At 36.3% G+C, this 25,070-nt stretch overlaps 3 protein-coding genes across 3 annotated transcripts; 2 read left to right on the forward strand and 1 right to left on the reverse strand.

Moving 5' to 3' along the window:
- Positions 1-26: 26 nt before the first annotated feature.
- On the forward strand, positions 27-8,087 carry thsd1 (thrombospondin, type I, domain containing 1). Its single transcript, XM_055208536.2, has 5 exons — positions 27-556; positions 1,357-1,480; positions 3,617-4,576; positions 4,979-5,137; positions 5,270-8,087. The coding sequence occupies exons 2-5, from the start codon at positions 1,423-1,425 to the stop codon at positions 6,721-6,723; spliced, it is 2,631 nt and encodes an 876-aa protein (XP_055064511.2). The 5' UTR covers positions 27-556; positions 1,357-1,422; the 3' UTR covers positions 6,724-8,087.
- A 73-nt stretch (positions 8,088-8,160) lies between these two features.
- fgl1b (fibrinogen like 1B) lies at positions 8,161-12,342 on the reverse strand. The gene is made up of 7 exons (XM_073874237.1): positions 12,252-12,342; positions 12,057-12,116; positions 11,745-11,973; positions 10,189-10,348; positions 9,904-10,090; positions 9,616-9,806; positions 8,161-9,391 (listed from the first exon to the last, which is right to left on the reverse strand). The coding sequence occupies exons 2-7, from the start codon at positions 12,111-12,113 to the stop codon at positions 9,208-9,210; spliced, it is 1,008 nt and encodes a 335-aa protein (XP_073730338.1). The 5' UTR covers positions 12,114-12,116; positions 12,252-12,342; the 3' UTR covers positions 8,161-9,207.
- A 2,025-nt stretch (positions 12,343-14,367) lies between these two features.
- On the forward strand, positions 14,368-24,821 carry tpte (transmembrane phosphatase with tensin homology). Its single transcript, XM_073874238.1, is given in 18 exon segments — positions 14,368-14,869; positions 15,034-15,097; positions 16,647-16,724; positions 16,807-16,854; positions 17,090-17,251; positions 18,698-18,817; positions 18,969-19,068; positions 19,153-19,216; positions 19,324-19,388; positions 20,779-20,839; positions 21,152-21,233; positions 21,353-21,441; positions 21,657-21,718; positions 21,816-21,896; positions 21,987-22,092; positions 23,868-24,061; positions 24,169-24,239; positions 24,623-24,821. Coding segments are annotated over 17 exon segments (1,536 nt in total). The 5' UTR covers positions 14,368-14,869; positions 15,034-15,047; the 3' UTR covers positions 24,726-24,821.
- The last annotated feature ends 249 nt before the right edge of the window (positions 24,822-25,070 follow it).

Below are 25,070 nucleotides of genomic sequence, written 5' to 3' on the forward strand. Positions count from 1 at the left end.
TCTGTTATTCCCAGATTTATTCCAAGAAATGTGTGAGCCAAAAATCACAAATGAGATCAGTTACAATGGGTGGGATGTTCCTATAGTAGTCTAATGCATTAAATACTGTTTAAGGTAGTCTGACATGCTAACCTCATCTAGACAGACCTCCCTATTGTGTGCAGATTTATTGAGGTGAATTCATCTCTTGATAACTGCCTGTAATCCTGCAAATAATCTCTTGAATTGCTCGTGCCATTTATAAATCATTGATTTGAATATTGTAATGCGACGGCTAGACTTGAAACTAAACAGATTTTGGTGAAGAAGTACGGGGACAGATCACATACTAAATTTATTTCCCAAACAATAGTAAAGGAAGCAGGGGAATGCGCGCTCACGATCGGGCTGTCTGACAGAAAAAGGGAATGCGCGCTCTCCGTCAGTGCGCAGCTTGCTCCGTGACGCTTCATTTATTTACGCTTGAAACAAACTCATGGTAACATCTTGCCTTTGAGCCCGACCAGGACGTATTCATTCAAAGGAAATAGGCTGTTCAAACGTCTCGATGTCATATGTAAGTTTATTTATTTTTCTTTGCTACCTATAATAGTCTGTGTACTTTTACTAGTCTATTAAATTCACACATTCAAGTTCATTTGGGGATATCTTGCGAATATTTTGGAAAACAATGATGCGTGAAGGTATAATTTTGTAAATTTTTGTCTATACAACACAATGATTTAGGGTTTTTTAATGTATTTTTTGTGATTGTCCAGGAAACAGCAGTAGGTTATTATTAGGCGTGTTTATATTGTAGTGGAGGCCGGGGCTAGTTGTCACACAGTAAAGTTTTATAGGATTCTGAGCTATACGTCCAATTGTATAAATATTTATTTTCTCTAGCAGTAGTGTTGTTGGTTTTTAATCCTTGTTCAAAGCTATATTTTTAATATCATCCACTCTTATGCTAACATATTTTTGTAATAGCTGTTGGCTAAACAAGTGAACACAGTAAAACCACAAATAGCCTACTTTCAGACCGGAGTCGACTTTGAAGATAGACTTTGATGGAAAACTGTACAAAATGCATAATTATGTAAATAAATATTTTAAAAGTTAGACAATACTTTACCATACATATCTGTAAAGAACTCTCATTATTACATTGTTTTTATACATTTGTATTTATTTCTTATGTTATGTATATAAATTATCAAATCCTTTGTGTGTGCACAACTAGGCGAATAAAGCTCATTCTGATTTTCTAAATTTTTAGGATAGGGCAAGTTGTTAAATGTCTTTTATGCTGAATTTCTATACAATTTGTACATCACTCTCCTTTCTCTTTCTCTCTCCTGTTTATCTGACTTTCAGGACAGAGTCATAAGTAGTTCAGTGAAGTGATGTGGACAAAAAAGATAAGAGGTTGCAGGAGCCGGAATGACACAGGGCTTTCCTACAGTGACCCCATTTCTGCTTCTCTTCCTGATAGGATTTGGTATGGAGATTGGCCATCTTATGTAGTTAAATACTTACAACAACACTTTGTAAAAACAGGTGTAATGAAGCCATTCAATTCTCATTATCACTGTAAATGCATATCAACATATATGTTACTTTAACTTAAAAAAACAAGTTAAACTATTTCAACTTGTTTTTATTAGTTATGTCAACTTATCACATGTAAAAACGTAATAATAATAGGTTGAATTGACTTGCAAAACCAAGTTTTACATATACAAGTGTATACAAGTTTTACTATACACTGAAAAAAAAAGATTCATTCAATTTACTCAATTAAGTGGTTGCAATCAATTTATTTAAGCTAATTTAAGCAAAAGTTTTTTGTTTTGTTTTGTATTTCTATTAAGTGGTTGCAATCAATTTATTTAAGCTAATTTAAGCAAAAGTTTTTTGTTTTGTTTTGTATTTCTAATTTTTTGTTTAAAAGTAGCTTAAATAAATTGAATGCGACCACTTACCTTAAAAAAAATGAGTAAATTGAATGAATAATTTTTTTCAGTGTACACAGGAATCAAGACAGAAATCAGTTTAGTTACATTCCCAGTTTTACATGCAAATAATGGTTTACATGCGAGTCTGTGATTGGCGGTGTGCACTACATTAAATCAGGCTCGTTTGGAGAGGAAAATAGAGGGAGAGGGAAGGGAGGGTCACTGATTCTTCCGTGCATTCTCTTCCCTTGCATGCATTTGTTTTTTCTGCAGGAAGTGACCCACACGTAGTAAATCACAATGCCTTCCTTAAGTTCTCATATAGTGCACTAATAAACAATAGGGAAAACTCACATAAAACACCAATATGAATTTGTACTTTAAGTAAGCAAAATGAATAAAAATGAAGGCACTTGATTGATATTAGAGAGAGGGTCTAACTTCTGGCTTTTCAAAGTTAAAAGCTAGCAAATTCGTAGCATCATTGCAAAGCAAACATCTTTAACTTAAAAAAGTAAAGATCTAGTAGTTATAAACAGCTATACATTATTATTTCTTGCTGCTTTATGCCTTAAAGGTGCAAATATGTTCATAATATAAATGCAACCTGTTAACTCAATTCTGCAAGTGTTATGCTGAATTGCAACCAACCGGCGTTTCAGGCGTCCACCGCGTCACCGCACTCGCTTTTGAAACGCATAGAGACAGCTATGGTAGCAACCACCGTGAAAAACATGTAGATTGACGGAGACAACTTAGTAAAAAGCAAGCATTTGATCCGGTAAGGCAAAATCCGCTTCTTGTGGGAGAAAGTGCTATGCGGTTGTCTGTTTGCACAGATGACTGATGTTGAATGTGCATTTATCGTAGAGGGGACCCTCGGTGTATTTGGTAACGTCTTCATTCTATAGCGGGTAATAATAAACGGTGCGGGTCGATAAACGGTTCACGTGACTCAAAAGTGAAATGTCTATTACAACTTACCAGGATAATGCCCGATAGTCCTCACTGTACAATCTTCCAAGCGAGGTCCTTCTTTATTCCTGTCTCTAGAAATTACAGAACTTGTGTCGTTTAGCTCCGGATAACTGCTTCACGGACAATAAATGCAAGCGTTCCTTCAGGTTGAATGAGTGACTCCGGGCATCCTGATTACACTGCCAAAGTTCAATAATTTTCAACTCGTGCATCAGCCGGCAATTCTTATTATTTTTGTCTTGTTTTCACAAAAAAATATCTAAAAATACCCATGAAAATAAGTCTAGTTTTTAGACCAAAAATATCACATTTAAGTGATTTCACATGTGCATAAAACAAGCAAAAAATCACTTGCCAATGGGCTAAGCTAATTTTCTTGACATTATCTTGAATCTAGTGTTTAAGAAAAATGTTCAAGATTTTTTTGCTTACCCCATAGGCAGATTTTTTTGCTTGTTTTATTCACAAAATCACTTACATTTGATATTTTTGGTCTAAAAACTATTTACTTAACTATAAAACTATAAACTATAGACTTTTTTTCTTTGTTCATTTTGCTCATCAAGAAAAAGCATCTTAATTTATGAATGTTTAGATATTTTTACTGAAAACAAGACAAAAATACTAAGACATTTTTTTCTTGAAACACATTTTTTGCAGTGTACCTCTTCCCATTTTTTTTTTGTGTTTCATATTTGTAGCAATGGCTGATATCCAGCTCTGGCCATCAATGCACATTGCTTTGAGCAATGCCAGCGTGTTTGTGAATTACAGTGCTGACGGCAACTCCACCGGCTACAAATTGACCCTGACGCTGATTGACATCGACAAACATGTTACAGTATTCACCAGACCACTTCCTGTTGACCAATCAGAAGGGTCACTGGAGTTCGACTGCTCCTTCTTCCTGTTTGCAGGTAATTTCAGATTCAGACTGGAGCAGAAACACGACCAGGCTGTGTCTAACCAGAGCGCCATCTGGCGGTGGAGCCCGGTTCTCCGTGTGCACTGGCCAACCTTTCACCTGACTGTTGAACGTGCCAACAACAACCAAAGCTCTAATGGCTTTAGGATTGGCGTGCACACCAATGACAACTTCCACCCTTGTCCCAATGGAAAAGCCTCATCTCTCGACCTTGATGTCAGCTACCTGGAGCAAGTCCAGATAGGCAGGAACACCATTGACAAGGTGCAAAACCGAATAAGACACAACATTAAATTGGTCAGGTCTCAGCATGTTGAGATGGTTTGTGCTTCCTCTTTGACAGAACATGGATTTATTCAGATTTCCATAAAGTCCCCACATACTCAACAAGACATCACATCCTCCGGTCCATTGTACCTGTCAAGCATCTTTTCCTACAAGCTTCTCGTGGATGACATCTACAAAAGCGGTTGCGTTGAAACCGTATCTGTCCGTCGAATTGCTCCTCCTTGTATGGTTACTAATGGAAAAGTTCTACTGTATAAGGAAGATGGGAAAGAGAAGCCCGCTTCCACTCATCTGGCCTTCAACTTCCTTACTCAAGTGGAGAACGAGACTGAATTTAACTGCTCTCTCTTTGATGTCGGCAAGAATAAATACTGCTTCAATTTCACGCTGGTCTACAGTCAAGCTCCCAGTTTAGCACAAACCTGTGTGGTTGTGCAACGGCATACAAGTGAGTCAGGATTTTTGGGATGTGTGTCTTGCTTGTTCATGTTTAAGACCTTACACGTGATCTAGGGTGAATTAAGCAACTTACAGTGAAAAACAAACATAATTTAACTACTAATATTATTGCACTGTAAAAAAATGTTTGTATTACACTCACTCTAAAAATGTCTGGGTTATTTTTGACCCATAATGGGTAAATATTGGACAGAACACATGCTGGGTTAAAAACCTACATTAAAGATTGGACCTGACTGAGGCATATCTAGTTACCATTATATCAAAGAGACATTTAAGCAACCACCCAAAACACCCTAGTAACAGCCTAGCACCCTAAAAGTGTTTAGAAAAGTATTGTATACATTTTAAATGCCTTTCTCCTCTCAAACACTTTGTTATTGCTCTGAAGCAATGTGGGGTCCTTGGCAGCCATGGAGTGGTTGCAGTGTGACGTGTGGGGAAGGAGTTCGAGAGCGTGTTCGTGAATGTCTGCTGCCATCTGGAGGTGGGATGCGATGCACTGGCATGGTTAGGGAGCAGTCGCACTGTTGGCTAGAGGGCTGCATTGGTAAGCATTTTATTATTCTATTAATCCTCAAAACAAAACTTGCCAATACTTTCTAATAAACAATTCATTTTATTTTTTATGATAATGATTGTTTGTGTCTTCTTGACTACTAATCGATCTTTCGTTTTTAAGAGGAGATTCCACCTCCATCCCTCACTCCTCCACCGGATGTGAGTTCCACCCTTGCTGGGAATCTAGTAGTAGTGGCTGGGATCACCTTGTGCCTGGCTGTGATCCTGGCCACCATCTTTATCACGTTGTGGAGAAAACTCTGCCGTGCTCCCAAGTGCAGCTCCATGCGGCGTGGTTCCACGCACTCTCCAAGTGGCCGGAAGAACTCTGATGAAGCTTCGATCTTTGGTCACAGCCTGCAAAGACCCAGTTTTTCTGACAGTTTGCAAGCAACTTCCCCGCAGAAGGGGCTTACCTTGCCTGCAAAACAGGAGCCGTTAGACCGAGGTGTGTTGGCTCGTCAGCAAAGCATGTCTCTTCCCCTTCCTCAAGACCCTGAGAGGATGTCCCCTTCTGGCCAAAAGATCGTTCCGCCTATTTTTGGATACCGCTTGGCTCAACAGCAGCTGAAGGAGATGAAGAAGAAGGGGTTGAAAGAGGCCACTCAAGTCTACCATGTGTCCCAGAGTCCTGTTGATGATACCATGCTGGAGGCCACACCTTCAAGCCATACCGGTTTAACTCCAGTGCCTAAGGAAGTCGACAGCCCGGAGGAAGCCAGCAGCAGTCACTTCCGAATAAAGTCTCCTTTTCTTGAACCGACATGGCCTCCGAAAAACACAGGAGCTCTGTTGGATAGACACAAAGTAGACATGTTGCTGGGTCCACCAAAGTCTGCGTTCAGTGCCAGTGCCCGTCGTCTTGAGCGCACGGCAGATTGGGTGGAGATGGTCGAGCGCAGTAGAGTAAACTACCCAAAGAATCCAAATTTCAGGAGAACGTCAAGCTTCCACGACAACAACCAACATTTGCCTCCATCACGACCCTTCAGAGAGAGAAGTATGACCCAAGTGACTCCTCGACAGCTTCCAGATGGGAGTTGTAGAAACAGAACGTGGGAGCATACACTACCTGAACTTGAGGTCTGGTCCTGCCCCAATCCCAAAATAACTGATAGGTCAGTTGACCAAAGGAGGCGGCCATGGGTAGACACAGTCTCTTCCCAGTCAAACTGTAAAGGTAATACCTTAGTGGTTCCCAATTCAGCTCCAGTGACACCCACAAAAGAACCCTTGGTGGATCGTCACAGGATCGCTCGGAGCCCGTCCTCCCCTATGGACAGAGCAGAAAGAGCAGAACAAAACTGGAACAAAAGAGGACCCTCCCCTATTCAGAGGAACATCTTAGCCAGGAAGCTAAAAGAAGCGAATTCGTCTTCCTGTCAAAGGCAACGCAGTTCCACATTTTCTACCTCAGAGCAGCGCAGGGGGCGCTGTCGTAGTCTTCCTCTCTCTGCAGACTTCAGCAACTCCCCTTATATACTTACTGAGTCAGAACAGCGAATGATGGACATTTCTGGATACTTGGGTGAAGAAGATGGAGTAGAAATTCTGAATGTTCATAAACTTACATAATCAAAGTTTTGGGGAAGGTTCTTACACTCTACTAAAGGTAACTGTTGTGTTACAAGTGACCAGTGGCAGCTCGTGACTGCTCATCCGAGGGGCGAAAAATTCAGAATATGTGTTTGGAGTGTCATGTGTTTTCAAAATATGTGTTTTTTGCGTCATGTGAACCATGTGCATCACGTGTTTTGTCAAAATAGGGGCCTGCTAAACACGCGTCAAAACCGTTTATGATAAAAGAGACGCTCGCGTTCACAAAATACACGCAAGACACTCCCTGAACACTAAACTCTGATTACGCATGAGATTATGCGAGTATCTGGCAAACGCGAGTCTCTCTTTTATCATAAACGCATTTAGATGCATCTGCAGCAGGCACTTGTTTTGACAAAACACGTGATGCACACAAGATCGCTCGATGCGCAGAACACATATTTTGAAATGACGAACCACACACATGATGGGCTACATACATGTTGTGACGAACTTCGCATCGAGCACCCTCGAAAAAAGTCACCGGCCGCCACTGCAAGTGAATAGAAAATTTTCAGTTGGATAAGTCTGAAGTTTTTTTATACATATAAATGATATAAATGTCATTTTAATTTTGTTTTGTGGACATGTGGACACATCACAGCCTAGTTTTATGAGCTAATGGAACAATTATTTTCTTCAAATGAAATCTACACTGTAAAAAATCTGCACTTAAAGGTATTGCGGAGGATTTTCTATTTCTGGGTGGATCATCAAGACTATTGGTCCTCCTAGTTGTCAATCAGGAGTGTTGCGCAATTGCATTTTTTAAAAAAGTGGAGAAGGCGGTTCTTTTCTAAAATTCGAGAAAATCCTCCGCTACACCTTTAATTTACAAGTCATTTTAACTGTATTTACTGGTGATGCATTGCTGTAACTTATAAAATTAAGTTTGACATAACTCATGCAAATTCAAATTGATTTAATAATGTACAACAACTCATCACTTGTCAAGATGAAGTTGAAATAACTTGTAAATCGTAGCTGATTAAACTTAAAAATGTAAGTGCAAAAATATTTTTACAGTGTGTCCATATTCATGCATTGCATTTTAGTATCAGTTTGTGCCTTTAGTTTTACATTGACAAACATTATATTTCTTTTACATAAATTACACATATGAAAGTGACACATAAGACACAAAAACATTCTTTGGATAGTTTGTACACTGGAAAAGTGCTGTTTGGGAAAAACATAAACATGTGTATACATTTCTTAAGTTTCTGGCATTGCTTATTTAGTCAAAGACGCAAAACTTTAGTCAAAAAGAAAAAACATTGCACTTTTGAAAATGATACCTCAATATGTTTAGATGCTTTATTAAGTTATATATGAAGGATTATATATAGAGAGACACTGCATGCATCAAAAGTTACATCCAAAATTTAGCTAAAAAAAAGAAAGAAAAAGATAAAATTTTTACATTTTATTATATAGTTAGTGGGGAAACATAAAGGAAATTCACAAAATGAGTTACTTAATCCCCATTGAATCCTTCTTGGCTTTTGCCACACATTTTGCTGCATTTTTATAATATAACCACAGTAAATAATGGCCACAGTTAAAGGGGCTGTATGTAAGACTGACCTCTAGTCGCTAAACTTGGTATCGCAGTCTAAATTCAAAATGTATTCGATTTATTATCACCCTCTAAGGTTCCCAGATACCTACAGGAGAGCAACCTATGATGGAAAGCATATGTTTATTTCCTTAATTTTATATTTGCAATGTTTTTGTTGATTGCAAATTACAAAAAGGCCTATTTATACCTCAATCTGTTGATTTTGGATGTTGCATCCACCAGAGGTCGCATTTAAGCAACCAATGATAACTGGCAACCGAGCAGTCAACATACTCTATTCAGGGTAAATTGGCAGTGGCAAGATAACACAGACCAAAACAAAAACAAACGTTCCACTCTGTGGAACTTCAAAAGAATATAACAGAGTTTTTAGAGAAACAGAAATGTGAAGTTAACATGTTTCATACATTTCTGTAAAAAATTTATAGTGGTTTTTTTATATGTTGTACAGTCAAAAATCTACACATAGCTTCTTTAATACACTGTAAAGTACATAAATGTATAAAGAGATTTTTAAAGGTGCAGTGTGTAATTTTTAGAAGGTTCTCTTGACAGAAATGCAAAATAATATACAAAACTATGAACCGTTATGTTTTTATTACTTTAGAATGAGACGTTTTTATCTACATACACCGAGGGTCCCCTTACATGGAAGTCGCCATTTTGTGCCACCATGTTTCTACAGAAGCTCTTAATGGACAAACTTTTTTATTAAGTTGTCTCCAATCATGACATGTTTGTCCTGTGGTGGCTACCGTAGCTTCTCTATGCATTTCAAAAGCGAGGGGTGAGCTGTGAACTGAGCTGTTGGTTGCAATTTGGAACCTCACCACTAGATGCCGCTAAAATGTACACACTGCACCTTTAAGTGTGCCTTTTTACTCTGCCGGTCCTGCTCCACTACCTAGATTATCCATGTAGGTGCTGGGTCGAATCTTCATGGTGGTGTGTCTGAGAGAGTACCACAGCCCTTTCCAGGTGCTCCAGACCACACCATTATCATACTTGGCTTTGTACTCTCCACCTCTGTAAAATCTCCCATTGAGATTGGCAGCATGACACCTGCCATTACACAAACATGTCAACAACACAAGACAATGAATTGATGTGCAAAAAATATGTATCCCTTAAATGAACAGGGCCCTGGACATTTTTTTATGGTGGACACCTATTCATGGGCCCAATGAGTATGCAATCACAGGGCCACGTAGTGACAAGAGGAGTGGAAAATAGATGGATAGTTCAATTAAATACCCATAATAAACAGAAATCATAGTAAGACTCACCTGTTGTACCACCAGCCTCCTCTGTTTTCCACAGCACAGTTGCCTTGCCGGTATCGATCGTGATCCTGGTCACGAGTGGTGAATTGCATGCCATTATGAGACGCTGACCACTGCTCTACCATATTGGCTCCTCCAGACAGGGCATCTCCTGCCTGACCACTGTACATCCCATAGTGCAACCTGTACTTATCCTGTGTAAATATGTAAGCGGAGGGATTTAATTTGCAATTGAAGTAAGAAAACTTTTAACCCCGCACTGTTGTTGAAGAGACAGCGAAAACAGCTCACCTTTTCGTCGGACACTTTGAAGTTGTCATACATTGCATAGGACCGCTGTCCTTTCCAATCCATCAAATCAATTTTCATCACATTTTCACCGTCTTTAAGCAAGGCATGAATATGATCATTCCCAAGCCAGAATTCGTCTTTACTCGACTGGAAGTGACCAAATCCGTTCTTGTATTCCTCCCAGGTTCTGTAGATACAAATGCTTGAATTAACAAATTGTTGGTGTGTTTTTAAATGTAACTAAGAAGAACTTAAGGGAAGATGATAAATTTGTGGTAAACCTACCTGTCAAAACTAACTTTACCATTTACCCGTTTTTGAATCACAGTCCAGCCCCCACCATCATCCATATCGCAGTACACAAGGAACGGTTCAACTGATGATTTGGGCTTAATTCTGTAGAATCCAGTTTCTGGTTTCAGTCTATCGTATAACTCAGAGCAATCTGTTGTGAATATAAATTACAGAAATAAAAAATAATTAATCCTCATATTCTTGAAATTAGTGTTGTAGTCAAGACCACCTAAACCGAGACCAAGTCATGACCAAGACCAAGACTGGCCGAGACCGAGTCAAGACCAAGACTTTAAATGGTCAAGACCAAGACAGGCCGAGACCAAGTCAAGACCAAGACCATTGCAAGTCACTGCATTAACCATATCTGAACTGTCTTTCCATGGCTTGCCATCCACTTAACACAATGCAGGTGTTTTTAGTTATAAAATTAGAAAAACAATGCCAACATCATATGCCAAACCTGAAAAAACTGCATAAAATGAATGATAAAAAATAAATTTGTGAAATTTAATTTCTTAAATTAAGATGCTTTTTCTTGAGAAGCAAAACTACCCAAGAAAATAAGTCGTGTTTTTAGACCATGAATATCAAATTTAAGTGATTTTGTGAATAAAACAAGCAAAAAAATCTGCCAATGGGGTAAGAAAAAAAAATCTTAAACACTAAATTCAAGAAAAATTCAAGAAAAAATTGCTTACCCCATTGGCACATTTTTTTGCTTGTTTTATGCACAAAATCACTTGAATGTGGTGTTTTTGCTCTACAAACTAGACTTGTTTTCTTGGGTAGTTTTGCTAAGAAAAATCATCTTAATTTAAGAATTTTGACCGGTCTTGAAATAAAATTCCGAGTCCTCTTCGTCTGAGACCGAGACGAGACCGAGAAAAAATGCGGTCAATTCCAAGACGAGACCAAGACCTTTAAAAGTGGTCTTGAGACCGGTCTCGAGAACTACAACACTACTTGAAATAGACTCTGAGGTTGTTTGATAATTTTTATTATTATAAAACTTTATTTTGTTTATAATCAGGTCTTACTGTATACACTTTTACAAAAAGGGATTAAGGATTATCAGACTCTACACCAGTAGTCTCCAAAAGCATATTCTATTAATAGCCTTAATTTTAAAATTTATTTATTACATATTTTTATATTAGCTCTTCTTTTATGTTACCATAAACAATGATAAAACATATCAACAAATAAAATAAAATCAACAAGTAAAAAAAGGTTTGAGTAGGCTATATAAAAATATTTTGCCCTCCAGATTGTTTTATCCATTGTGGTAAAACTTTTTGAACTTTAAAAATTACTTCAATTGTAACACCTAAACATTTTTCAACTTTTTTTCAAAATTTTCCCACTTTAAGTAAGAAAAAAGGTAAAAAATATTTAAATATTTTAGGTGTTACAAATTGAAGTAATTTTTAAAAGGTTTATCACCTTCATTTTTTACTTAAAGTGAGAAAATGTTAGTTTTTAAAGTAAGCTTTCACTTTTTATAGTGTAAACAAACAAGGGGTTATTAATCATAAAAATAATACCTCTGTCATGAACCAGTAAGTTGCCTCCAGTCTTCATTGAAGTTGGTAATGGTTCAGTGTTGTTTTCATATGTCTTACTGTGGTCTTGTGGTAATAACTTGAAGCGACGGTGATCACGCAGATGCATAACTTTCCACTCCCCGACCAACAGTTTATTATTAAGCTTGTGAATTTCTTCTTTGAGCTTTGACACTTCAGATATCTGGCATTCCTCCTTTGCCTTAATAAACTAAAGACAACACAGTTTATTTTTCATATTAGTATATGTCTAAATAATGAAACAGAAACATTTTACTTGAAATCCCAACTTACCAAAATCTGGAGTGAAGAAAGAGCATAAAACATCACAAAAAACGGGAGCTGGGACATGTTCTTCACATGAAAACAAGCAAAAAAGAATCTTGTTGGAATTCTGTATGCATTAAATACTTAACATGTTAATGCTTTAATAATAAAAGAATGTTTGATTTAAAAAATTATAATGACGATTTTTAAAGTTATACACACAGAAGTGTTCTTCACTCTGCTGGTTTGTTCAATGAAATGTCCTCCAGACTTTCTTTACTAGTCTAATATTTATAGGCACTGTTGGTTCCGCATGGTCCACATTAGTCTTTTCCATGAAGAATGACGTTTTATCTTTCCCCATTCCACAAATCCTGGTATTACCGAAAACATTTTTTTTTTATTTTCAAAAATGTTTTGCTTATAAGTTGTGCAATTTCTGTTTTTGGTAAAAGTGAGGATTATTGTTTGTTGATTAACAAATACATGCTTCAAATAGGCTAAATACTGAATTTTGTAGGTCAATTCATTTAAAATTACAGTATATGAACAGCCTGGTTGTTAGACTGGCAGGTCTTGTTCTGGATTTAAGTCTTGAAGATGCTGCTGTTGCTTTCAGTTTTAAGGGGTATAGTACACTCACCTAAAGGATAATTAGGAACATCTGTCCAATTTCTCATTAATCCAATGATGTACTGGTGTGGGGGTTATTTTCTTGGCACACTTTAGGCCCCTTAGTGCCAATTGGGCATCGTTTAAATGCCACAGCCTACCTGAGCATTGTTTCTGACGATGTCCATCCCTTTATGACCACCATGTACCCATCCTCTGATGGCTACTTCCAACAGAATAATGCACCATGTCACAAAGCTCGAATCATTTTAAATTGGTTTCTTGAACATGACAATGAGTTCACTGTACTTAAATGGCCCCCACAGTCGCCCTGGATGTGCATCCCACAAATCTCCATCAACTGCAAGATGCTATCCTATCAATATGGGCCAACATTTCCAAAGAAAGCTTTTAGCACCTTGTTGAATCAATGCTACATAGAATTAAGGCAGTTCTGAAGGCGGAAGGGGGTCAAACACAGTATTAGTATGGTGTTCCTAATAATCCTTTAGGTCAGTGTATATTGCCTGCAAAATAAATAAATAAAAAATTACAAATTCTAATGGTTTCCATTACAAAATAACATTACGGACCATGTTCTGTTTACCAGTAAAACATTACTAAATTACTTTATGTACAGTAGTGTGTTCTGGGCCTCATACCAGTATTTTATGTAGTATCACAATTATTTCTAAAAAGGTTAAATAGATATTTCTCCTGACCCAGAATTTCACAAATGTCTACAACTCAAGTGAGTAAAGTGCACTAAAATTCACTTTATTTAATAGTACTCTAAGGGGAGGTTTCCAGGACAGGGCTTATCCTAATCCCAGACTAAAATGCATGTTTGAACGGTCCTAATTTTAAAACACCGTGTACTGACATATCTTAAAAAGTGTATCAGTACAATTGTTTTTCTCAAGATGCACACCAGTATTGTTTTTTTTTGTAAGGTATGTTTGTAAAAACTACTTAAATGTCGTAATATAACTAAGGACAAGTCATGGATAAATCTAAACCCTGTCTATAGGAAACCCAGAATGTACTATTTTCATGTATCAAAAAATTTGTTTACCTTTTAAAGGGATATATCACCAAAAATGCTGTCATAATTTACTCAAACTCATGTTATTATAAACCTGCAAAATTTGTTTTGATGAATACATATTCATGATCATGAGCCCCATTCACTTCCATACTAGGAAAAAATACTATGGAAGTGAATGGGGCTCATGATCGGTTTGGTTACAAACATTCCTAAAAATATCTTCCTCCATGTGAAAATTATGAAAATAATGATAGAAGTTTCATTTTTTGGGTGAACTAACCTTTAATGTAAACTCAATAATATTTAAATGTACTCGACTGTGCTATTTTGAGACACCATTAATTTCAATACACTAAAAATCAGTTTTGGCATTACTCAAGTAGAACTATACTTTAAATTAGTACCCTATATTTGTATTTTTTACACTTTTATTTAGCATTCAAGTCCCTATATTTTATTTTTTACCTGGGTCGAAACATTTGATACTAAGTTGATACTTAAATGAAACGTCTAACTGAAAACTCCATCAAATCTGGAAAGAGCATCTGATCAGTGTGGTTATGTAGCCTATATGAATAAATGCAACTTGAAACTAAAAACTACATAGCTGTATAGAAGATCAATGAATGTAAAGGTAGCACATCTGTTTTCGTTTACTCCGTAATACCGAATTCATGTGCATGTTTACGTGAGCGCGCATCAGGAAGTTGAGAGTTTAGAAACCGCTACGTCTGCAACAGGAGAAGAGGGCGCCGTGAGCGCGGATGGAGAAATAAGAAAACTGCAGGCGACCTTTGAACCTTCTTCCTTTGTTATCCCAGAGAAATCACGGGACAGTCATTCATTGCTCGTAAAGTGAATCATGTAGGAATGAATGTTTGAGGAATTCTGCAGATAGCAGAAAAGCTGCAAGCTAAAGGAAAGGAAACCAGTTTTCCCGGATGCGCCGTCTGCTTTCTCAGTTTTCCATCGCTGACAATCCTCCAACTAGGTAGATCTGGACAAATACATGACTTGGCGTTGTTTTAGTCCAACTACGGTGTAAAACACGTTTAGTCTTTAGAGTTAGAAACGTTCTGTACACTTTTTGGAGTTACTTCATGGGATATTAAACAGAAAAATGTTTTAATCCACATACGAATTTTCGATTTGGAACCTTTTAAGGATTTATACATCTAAAGTAAGTACTGTTTGTTTCATATTTGTGGTTATGATTCATACTTTATTGACTATAGGTTATTACAAACATTTAGAGATCTGCATGTGTCTGTCTTTGATAAACTGTGTAGCCCACACATCCTCAACTTTCCCTGGAATGTGGATTTGTTTCTTGCCATTTTACAGAGCTTTTCTTCAAAATGACATCTGTGCATTTCAACCCTGGGCTCGATTCCAAAGAAGTTAATGGGTAAGTGTATATAATTCAATTACTAACACTTGACCAGACTCTTCACCTTTACTCCCTAAATATTAAATGAGTAATTTAGTTGCATTCTCAAAAGTACCGTTCAAAAGTTTAGTGTAGGCTTATGCATTTTTATTTTTACGCTTTTTTGAATAAACTCATCTTTGCAATTACACAAATGTAACTCTGAAAATTATGTGTGCAAAGTTTATATTAAATTGAAAACACATTTAAAATCTTTCGTAGTCACTGTAAGATTAGCACAAATCTTGTTAAGGTCTATGGCAACTTTTTAAATGTATTTTAAAGTCACAATGTAATTGATATTGATATTTTTAATATTGTGTTGTTTTTTAATACAATTCATGTGCTTTCATAGTCAGTTTCCTGGACAGGGATTAGACTAGTCCTAGACTAAAAAAGTTTTAAGAGCTGTCCGAACTAAAACAACTTGCACTGACATATCTTAAAATACATCAGTACTCTTTGTTTTCCCTCAAAATGCACACAAGTAATGTTTTTAGTAAGGCATGTTTGTTCAAACTAGTTATATTTTCTAATTAAACTAAGGCCTAGTCCTGGCTTAAGCTAATCCCTCTCTGGGAAACCACCCCATAATCTTCACTTAAACACAAACCCAGCAAACACAGAACGTTTCCTTAATGTTAACAATTTTAATGTTTTGTTTTCCAAATTTTAATGAAGTTTAGTTAAAGTTAAGTTTAAGTTTGTGAGGAGCATGGTCATGTGATCCAATCAATCAGCATGAACAGGTGCCTATAAATAACCATCTCTAACCTCTTTCCAGGGACAGTTTTTGCAGCATCTCTCCTTCACCCCATTGCCTCACTCTCAGCTAGTACATCTATCCCAGTAAAAGAGAGGTTCGGCTAAAATTCCAAGCTCAAAGCCCTCCCCTCAGACAGCTCCCCAAATTTGCTTTCTCATTCCCTATTGATTACATGGGACTGCAAACTCGTGAAACAGTTTTAAAGGGATAGTTCACTCAAAAATGAAAATTCTATCAGCATTTACTTGTTCTCATGTTACAAACCTGTATACATTTCTTTGTTCTGATAAACACAAAGGAAGACATTTTAAGAAATGTTTGTAACCAAACTGTTTGTGGACCCGATTGACTTCCATAGTATTCTTTTTCCTACAGGTTTGTAACAACCTAAGTGTGAGGAAATAATGACAGAATTTTCATTTTTGGGTGAACTGTCCCTTTAAGAGAGTCCAAGTCATCCATTTCAAAATATTTTTTTACATAATTTTATTTTTTTATGTAGCTTTATAGCTAATGAAAAAATGTGTTGGCACAAATATGATTTGTCTACAAAAGAATTTCAAACATTCTGACATATGCAATAAGACCAAAAGATCTGAAACATGTCAATGACAGTGAATGTTCTGGCTAAAACTTGCTATAATGAATATTTAAAAGTATGCACTGCAAAATAAAATATGCAAATGATAAAAGTGTATTTATTATGCTATGTTCCTGTCTGTTTCTTTCTCTTAATCAATCTTTTTGTTTTATGTGTATCAGTAATGACGTTAAAGAGGAGGCTGAAGTGCAAATCGATGATGGGAAGGAGGAGAGAGCAGATCCAGACACCATGTACCAGTAAGTGACATGCATGACGTCTTTATTTAACACTTCATGTGGCTTTGAATTTTACCATTTACTATAACTCTTTGTTTTGTAGTCGTGTCCGGAATGTGATATCTCCTTTTGTGATGTCCTTTGGATTTCGGTGAGTGGCATCATTTCATTGTAATTGTCTCATGACCCTGAGCTGCTCTGCCAGAATCCTAGCAGTTGTTGCAAATGATGACCTGTAGAAAATAAGGAATAGATGTCCTCAAACTTATGCTCTTGTTCGCAAATTACAGTATTGTAAACGTATCAATCATATTATGTGGACATTAAGTTGTGAAAATTATGTACTAAAACATTTGTGAATGTGACACATTTTTTCTAATTTCCAGTGTTTTCGGTCTGGTACTGATCATTGTGGATATTATTCTGGTGATAGTGGACTTGTCTCTATCAAACAAGAGTCGTGATGTAGGAAGTGCACTGGAGGCTGTTTCTCTGGTCATCTCTTTCTTTTTCCTCATCGACGTGCTACTCCGTGTCTACGTGGAGGGGTTCGTAAACTTAAACATAAATTGTAGTATTCTAAGTCAGCGTGTGATTGTATTGAGGTGTTTTTCTTTAAAGGAGCAGTGTGTAAATTTTAGCGGCATCTAGTGGTGAGGTTGCAAATTGCAACCAACGGTTCAGTCCACTGCTCACCCCTTGCTTTTGAAACGCATAGAGAATCTACGGTAGCCGCCACCGGAAAAACATGTCATTGACGGAGACAACTTAGTAAAAAAAGTTTGTACGTTAAGGGCTTCTGTAGAAACATGGCGGCACAAAATGGCGACTTCCATGTAAGGGGACCCTCGGTGTATGTAGATAAAAACGTCTCATTTTAAGTTAATAAAAACATAACGGGTCATTATTAGAAGGTCTTTATACACCACTGATAATATAGTTTTGTATATTATTTTGCATTTCTGTCAAGAGGTCCTTTTAAAAATTACACACTGCACCTTTAAATCTTAAATTATGGGTCGTTTTGATGGAAGGACATCACTAATAGCCATGGCCATGGTCAGTGGTTTTCTGTCACATGTGAACACATGTTATCCGGTTGATGTGCTATAAACATCCATCTGCACTCCAACTGCACATGCTCAAAGACAGGATAAAAAATGGCATGTGGCCTTCATTACAGGAAGTGATCTACAGGAAACATATTTTCCCTAAACTCAGTGGTTCTTTATAGTTTCTGTTTTTCCAATGGGATTCTCTTTATAGACCTAGAGCTGTGTTTTTCAACCACCGTTTGCCTTGACCACTTGTTTGGTGTGTTGTGGAAAAATAACACTAGCACAGTGTTTGAAAAAGCACTCGAAGCTAGCTATCAGGTTGCTGAGTTGGTCACAGCTGCGTGTCAATGTCATGAATTCCAGCCAGGATATCATCAAGTTTCCAACAAGATCAAGTTTCACATTAAATTACGTTTAATACAGTATAATTTTCCAGTTTAACAAGTCATTTAAATGCGGGGTGCATGATTTTTGAAAAACACTTTGGAGAAGGGGTCGGGCCGAGTACCAAAACACACTTGTAGCCAATCAGCAGTAAGGGGCGTGTCTACTAACCATCATCGTTGCCTGGGTTGCATATGTGTGGTGCGGGTCTATCAAAAGAAGGTCCAGATTTTATTGTGTTTGTTTAGGTGATTTCAAATATTAACATTGGCTTTCAGAGATCAAGCACCCCGCCTTTAAGCATTTCAATACAGGTTTGTGCAGATTATATGCTTATTGTGAAAGTGGTGTGCCGTATGATTTTTTTACTTATCAAAACAAAAAAGTTGGGAAACGCTTTCCTAGACTAGAGCATACACAACTCAAGAAAGATATCTGCTACTATAATGCATTATTTATGAGTGTTATTGCAACATGCTTCAAAGTCCTAAGCATGAATACATGTATGTACACAAAATGCATTTTCTGAACTTCTCAAACCTTGCTTCTCAGATTCAAGGTGTACTTCAGCTCAAAACTGAATATAATAGATGCTTGTATCGTGGTTGTTACCCTGGTGGTCACCATGATCTACACATTCTCAGATTTCTCAGGAGCCAGTTTGATTCCCAGGTATAGCACAAAGACATTTTTATTATTCATTTTAATAAATATATTAATTTACATAAAACATTCATGTCTGTATACTTGATCTAAACTGTTTATTGTTATCATTTATGTATCACATTTAGTATATTAATGTCCGATTATAAAACTTTTGCAGGTTGGTGTCATTCCTGAGATCTCTGAGGATTCTTATACTGGTACGGATCTTCAGATTAGCCTCTCAGAAAAAAGAGCTTGAAAAGGTCACCAGAAGAATGGTGAGTGTTTTAAATCTCAAGGTGATGTTATGTTATCTATTTAATTTTTTTTAGATTGCTCTGTGATATCTGTGATATTTACAGGTGTCTGAGAACAAAAGGCGGTACCAGAAAGATGGATTTGATCTGGATCTCACATATGTCACAGGTTTGGTTGCTTTATACGTTTTGCCTAGTTGTTGTATTTATTTATTTTGCATCAAACACTTTAAACATTTTATTAAGATTATATTATGTTGTTTTTTTTAATCACAGATAGAGTCATTGCCATGTCATTTCCATCTTCTGGCAAGCAGGCGCTCTACAGAAACCCTATCAGAGTAAGTCAATGACAGAACAGAAAACACTGAATTGTATGATTAAAGAAAGGTAAACACATATTTTAAAAATTATGTAATTTTTAATATTTAAAATTGTAAGTTAATTATAATAAACTGGACCACAAAACCAGTCACAAGGATAAATTTTAAAAAAAAATGAGATTTATACATCATTTGAAAGCTTTCCATTGAATGGCTTGTTAGGATAGGACAATATTTGGCCTATATTTAAAAATCTGGAATCTGAGGGTGCAAAAAATGCTAATATTGAAAAAAAGTTGTCCAAATGAAGTCCTTGCCAACTGCATTCACTCACTTAAAATAAAGTTTTAATATATTTATGGTAGGAAATGTACAAAATATCTTCATGGAATATGATCTTTACTTAATATCCTAATGATTTTGGGCATAAAAGAAAAATGTATAATTTTGACCTATACAATGTATTGTGGGCTATTGCTACAAATACACCTGTGTGACTTAAACTTTAAGGGACACTCCACTTTTTTTAAAATAAACTAATTTTCCAGCTCTCTACAGTTAAACATTTGGTTTTTCACCGTTTTGGAATCCATTCCGCTGATCTCCGGGTCTGGCGGTACCACTTTTAGCATAGCTTAGCATAATCCATTGAATCTGATTAGACCATTAGCATCGCGCTCAAAAATAACCAAAGATTTCCTATTTAAATCTTGAATCTTCTGTAGTTGCATTTTCAATTTAATTTTCAGACCGACAGAAAGTTAAAAGTTGTGATTTTCTAGGCCGATATGGTTAGGAACTATACTCTTATTCTGGCGTAATAATCAAGGACTTTGCTGCCGTAACATGGCTGCAGGAGACGCAATAATATTATGCAGTGCCTGAAAATAGTCCCCTGCTATTGAAATTGACTAAGGAGACTATTTTTGGCTGCTGCGAAATATTATTGCACCTCTTATAGACCGTTTCAGCAGTAACAACATAAACAAGCGGCTGCACGTAGCTTTCGGTAAACTCCGCTAAGAATAAATAACAACAAAGTTCTTGTAGTTTATTTATATAACAAGCAAAAAAACAACACATAGATAACCTAGGAAAACAAAACATTTCTAATGGACTAATCAGATTCAATGGATTAAGCTAAGCTATGCTAAAAGTGGTACCGCCAGACCCGGAAATCAACGGAATGGATTCCAAAACTGTAAAAATCATATGTTTAACTCTAGGGGAGCTGGAAAATTAGTATATGTTAAAAAAAAGTGGAGTGTCCCTTTAAGACTGGTCTTGTGGTCCAAGGTCACATAATATTAAATATTTCAATTTCTGTGGTTTCTTTGCAGTAATTCTAAAAAAAGGACTAACTAAATTTGACTTGACAAGTGAATATAAATGACACTTTGCATTGCAGGAGGTTGCCAGATTCCTGGACACCAAACATCAGGATCACTACAAAGTCTTTAATCTCTGTAGTGAGTGGACAGTTCTCCTTATTTTTCGACTTTGACAATCTGGTTTTCTACTGAATAGTAGGGGAGACTGAGGATGGTTGTAACACGCGTCCTTATTCCACACATGAGAAAGTAGATCCCTGTGGCAGACACAACAAATTTTAGTGTCAAAAACTAATTTTAAAGTAGGACATTTGTTTGTGTAGTTAAACTATCACATTTTAAATGCAAAAAAGTTACAGACAGAATGTTAAACTTTCCCCGGTCTCTCCCTACTGATCAAGTTACATTTCATATACACATGGTTAAGTCCAATCTTACATCTTGTTGCAGGTGAGAAGGGATATGATTCCAAATTTTTTCATTATAGAGTGGAGCGCATTATGATAGATGATCACAACGTACCATCACTTGAGTAAGTTTGCTGTCATCATTCACGGCTGATCTTTAAAACGCATGCAATATGTTTGAGATCTGCTCGAAGCTTTGTATGAGGTACAGTTTATTGATATCAGTCTGTTCTTGACACTTTAGGGATATGCTGCGATACACAGCCTGTGTCAGGGATTGGATGTCTGCGGACTCAAGGAATGTGATCGCCATTCATTGCAAAGGAGGCAAAGGTTTGGTGTTTGTTTATAAGTATGAACTGAATAGCGCTGAATTGTTTGAACTAGAGATGAGCTTTTCCATCTTTGTTAACATACTGTACTTGTTAGATCTTAAAGGTACAGTGTTTAATTTTTGTGCCTCTGTGGGTTTGATCGTTTTACTTGCTAGTGTGAGTTTATCCTTAAGTAAAATTTATTCTGCACAATGCTTTGTTTCTGATAAACAGGAAGAACGGGTACAATGGTGTGCACATGGCTTATTGACAGTGACCAGTTTGAGAGTGCACAGGTACACCGTTAGAATTGAGACATTTAGGACAGTATCGATTATATATAGTGTTTTTCCTTACCTTGTGTTTTAATTATTATTATTTTATATCTTACAGGAGAGTTTGGACTATTTTGGGGAAAGACGAACTGATAAAAGTATGAGCTCAAAGTTTCAGGGTGTTGAAACTCCCTCCCAGGTGAGTGACACTGCATTGCAATGTGAATTTAATATAAAACTGGTGAAGTCATATGCAAAAAAAATGGTCTGGGTTTTATTGCATTTGCAGAGCAGGTACGTTGGTTATTATGAGATCATGAAGAATCAGTACAACCGTCAGATGCCACCTCCAAAGACTCTGAAGATTAAAAGCATTCGTATCCACTCCATTGCAGGTCAGACCTAGCTTAGGATCTACAATATTTATAAAGTATAATAAAATGGATTAGCGCGACTAAGTGTTTACAGAATAAAAGTTTTTTTGTGTATGTAATGTGTATAATAATTATGTATTTATAAATGCACACAGATGCATGTAAATATTTAAGAAATATTTGTATGTGTATAAACATTTGTATATTTATTATATTAATGTATTTTTTCCTTAAAAATATACATAAATATATACATAATATTTGTTGATGTACTGTGTATGATAATTATGTAAACAAAAACCTTTATTCTGCAAAACGAATAGTCGTGACTAATCATTAGGCAGCCCTTAAATGGATATAAAAATGGGTGATTCTCAAGAAAACTTGGTTTTAAAAATGTCAAGCATGAAAATGTAAAAATTGCTTAAATTTACTTTTTTTCCCACCAGACATTGAAAAACAAAGTCTGGAGTAAATGGGAACATTAATTTAAAAACGTTTTCTTATCATTTAACACTTTTTGTAACATAATTTTAAAAATTAGTCCTAAAAAATCTCATTACCACAACAGTCAGAAAACATCAACACTGACATATTTTCAAAATGACATGACAAACCTGAAAGAACATTATTTGGAGATTCTGCACATGCATTTAAAATCAAAGTATTATGCTTCTATTAATTAAATTAACATTTAATAAGTATCTGTTGCGGTAATGATAATCAAAATGTTGTGTAAGCATTCTGACAAGACAATATTTCAAATTAATTGTAAAAAATGATCTTACCTGGTAGCCATCTTGAAGTAACTGGTCCATGTGCTTGGTCACTCAAAATCAAACTTTATTACAATTCTGTATGTGTGCTTAAACTGTTCTCAAAAAGTGTTGCGGAGGATGAGAACATCAGGCATGGACACATCATTTTCCTAATTTTTCTTTATTATTATTATACATGAATATTCAGTAAATATTTTTTCTGTCATCTAAAGTAGTCTAGCAAAACATCCATTTATTTTTTTCTTAATATTTTTGTGTTAATTTGATTAAATTACAACATAACGCATGTTCAAACACAGCCGGACACATTGCGGTAATGAGAATTTCAGCAGAAAATGAGATAAAATTTACAATTATAAATTCTTATGTTAAAATCACACATTGTTCAAGGTAGAACACAGTATTGTGTTAATTCTGATGCTTTTTAATGTTAATATATTACACATTTTAAAGCTAAAATCATTAGTGCCGTGGTGTTTCAATGGTTTCGTGAGAATCACCCACCCATTGTTTACAATCTAAAAAACTGATGGGATGTTTCAGCCCATGGTTGGGTAAAATGTGGACAAACACAACCATTGATTTAAAGTCAACTAGAACATTTTAACATTCAACATTAGTTAAAGGGACACTCCACCTTTTTTGAAAACAGGCTAATTTTTCAGCTCCCCTAGAGTTTAACATTTTGATTTTTATTGTTTTGGAATTCATTCAGTCAATCTCCGGGTCTGGCGCCACCACATTTAGCATAGCTTAGCATAATCCATTGAATCTGATTAGACCATTAGCAACGCACTCAAAAAATAACCAAAGAGTTTTGATATTTTTCCTATTTAAAACTTGACTCTTCTGTAGTTACATTTTGTACTAAGACCGACGGAAAATTAAAAGTTGTGATTTTCTAGGCTGTATGGCTAGGAACTTTACTCTCACTTTGCTGCCGTACCATGGCTACAGCAGGCGCAATGATATTACGCAGTGCCCGAAAATAGTCCCCTGCTATTGAAAGTTACCAAGGGGACTGTTTTCGAACCAGTAGATTCAAAACTAATATTTTATAACAACATTTAATTTGTTCCTTACAAATTGTGCTGTTATGCTGTTGTGTGTTTTAGTTGTTTCCTGACATTGGCAACAATGCAGTGGTCATAAGTTTACAGGAAGGGCCGGTTGTATCTGGTGATGTCAAGGTTATGTTTGAATCCAGTGCTGTAAGTTACTTTACCTCTTGTATCGATTATAGGATGCTCATTGACGCACATGCTGCTGGCTGGAAAGGTTAAATGAGGTTTACTGAACTTTTTTCTCTCTTGAATAGGGTCTACCAAAGGGATATGAGGACTGTCCGTTCTATTTCTGGTTTAATACCTCTTTTATAGAGAATAACAGGTAGGTGGTCTTTAAGCAGATGGGACTTATGGGGGTCGCACACTGGAAGAAAAGCATGGCGTCGTGCCATAAATCTAAAAATAGAACACATTATTTTCTATGAATGTACACACACCACACCGGTGACGTCTGACGGTTCAAACCCCTAGTTTAACATTAAATAACATCACATTAGTCCAAAATCCTTAACGAATAAGATAACCTGCTAATGCATATTTTGCATCTTTACGTAGACTCAGACTAAGCTCGCGCTATTTAATGTGCACGTCCGATGTGCGATACCTGCGAGTTGTCCTACACGCTGCGCTTTACAGTAGAAGGATGTAGGAAGTTGTAGTTTCTTTGTATATCTCAATGATATGTTTTATGTTGATGTATCGTAGGCTCTATCTCTCAAGGGAAGAATTGGACAATCCACACAAATCTAAGACCTGGGACATCTATAAGGAGGACTTTGGTGTGACGTTGTCTTTCACAGACCCTTAAGGAGAGAATATTTTTCTGTTCAATGCTATTCACTGTGCCATGGATAACTTGTTATTGTTAAACTGATATTTTTGTAGTTTCCTACTTTGAAGGATATTAAGGGATGGTGTTGCTGATGTACTGTTGTCAAGCTTTCCAAATAAACCTAAAATATGACAGATCTGAATGTGACTCTTTGTATGAAATATTTTCATGTGCATCTGTTCTTACATACACTGAAAAAAATTATTCGTTTAATTTACTCAATTTTTTTAAGTGGTCGCAATCAATTTATTTAAGCTACATTTAAAAAAATATAGAAAAACAAAAAACTTTTGTTTAAATGTAACTTAAATAAATTGATTG

The sequence above is a fragment of the Misgurnus anguillicaudatus genome, chromosome 12 (genome assembly GCF_027580225.2).
Source record: "Misgurnus anguillicaudatus chromosome 12, ASM2758022v2, whole genome shotgun sequence".
Taxonomy (NCBI): Eukaryota; Metazoa; Chordata; class Actinopteri; order Cypriniformes; family Cobitidae; genus Misgurnus; species Misgurnus anguillicaudatus.

What these genes read in the sequence shown, in the direction of transcription:
- fgl1b (XM_073874237.1), bottom strand. Translation starts at nt 12,113, where the DNA reads ATGTCCCAGCTCCCGTTTTTTGTGATGTTTTATGCTCTTTCTTCACTC. An exon ending in CTTACTGGTTCATGACAGAG is followed by an intron (nt 10,349 to 11,744) that starts GTATTATTTTTA and finishes TATTCACAACAG; the next exon opens with ATTGCTCTGAGTTATACGAT. An exon ending in GGAGGCTGGTGGTACAACAG is followed by an intron (nt 9,392 to 9,615) that starts GTGAGTCTTACT and finishes GTGTAATGGCAG; the next exon opens with GTGTCATGCTGCCAATCTCA.
- thsd1 (XM_055208536.2), top strand. Translation starts at nt 1,423, where the DNA reads ATGACACAGGGCTTTCCTACAGTGACCCCATTTCTGCTTCTCTTCCTG. An exon ending in GGTTGTGCAACGGCATACAA is followed by an intron (nt 4,577 to 4,978) that starts GTGAGTCAGGAT and finishes ATTGCTCTGAAG; the next exon opens with CAATGTGGGGTCCTTGGCAG. An exon ending in TTGGCTAGAGGGCTGCATTG is followed by an intron (nt 5,138 to 5,269) that starts GTAAGCATTTTA and finishes TTCGTTTTTAAG; the next exon opens with AGGAGATTCCACCTCCATCC.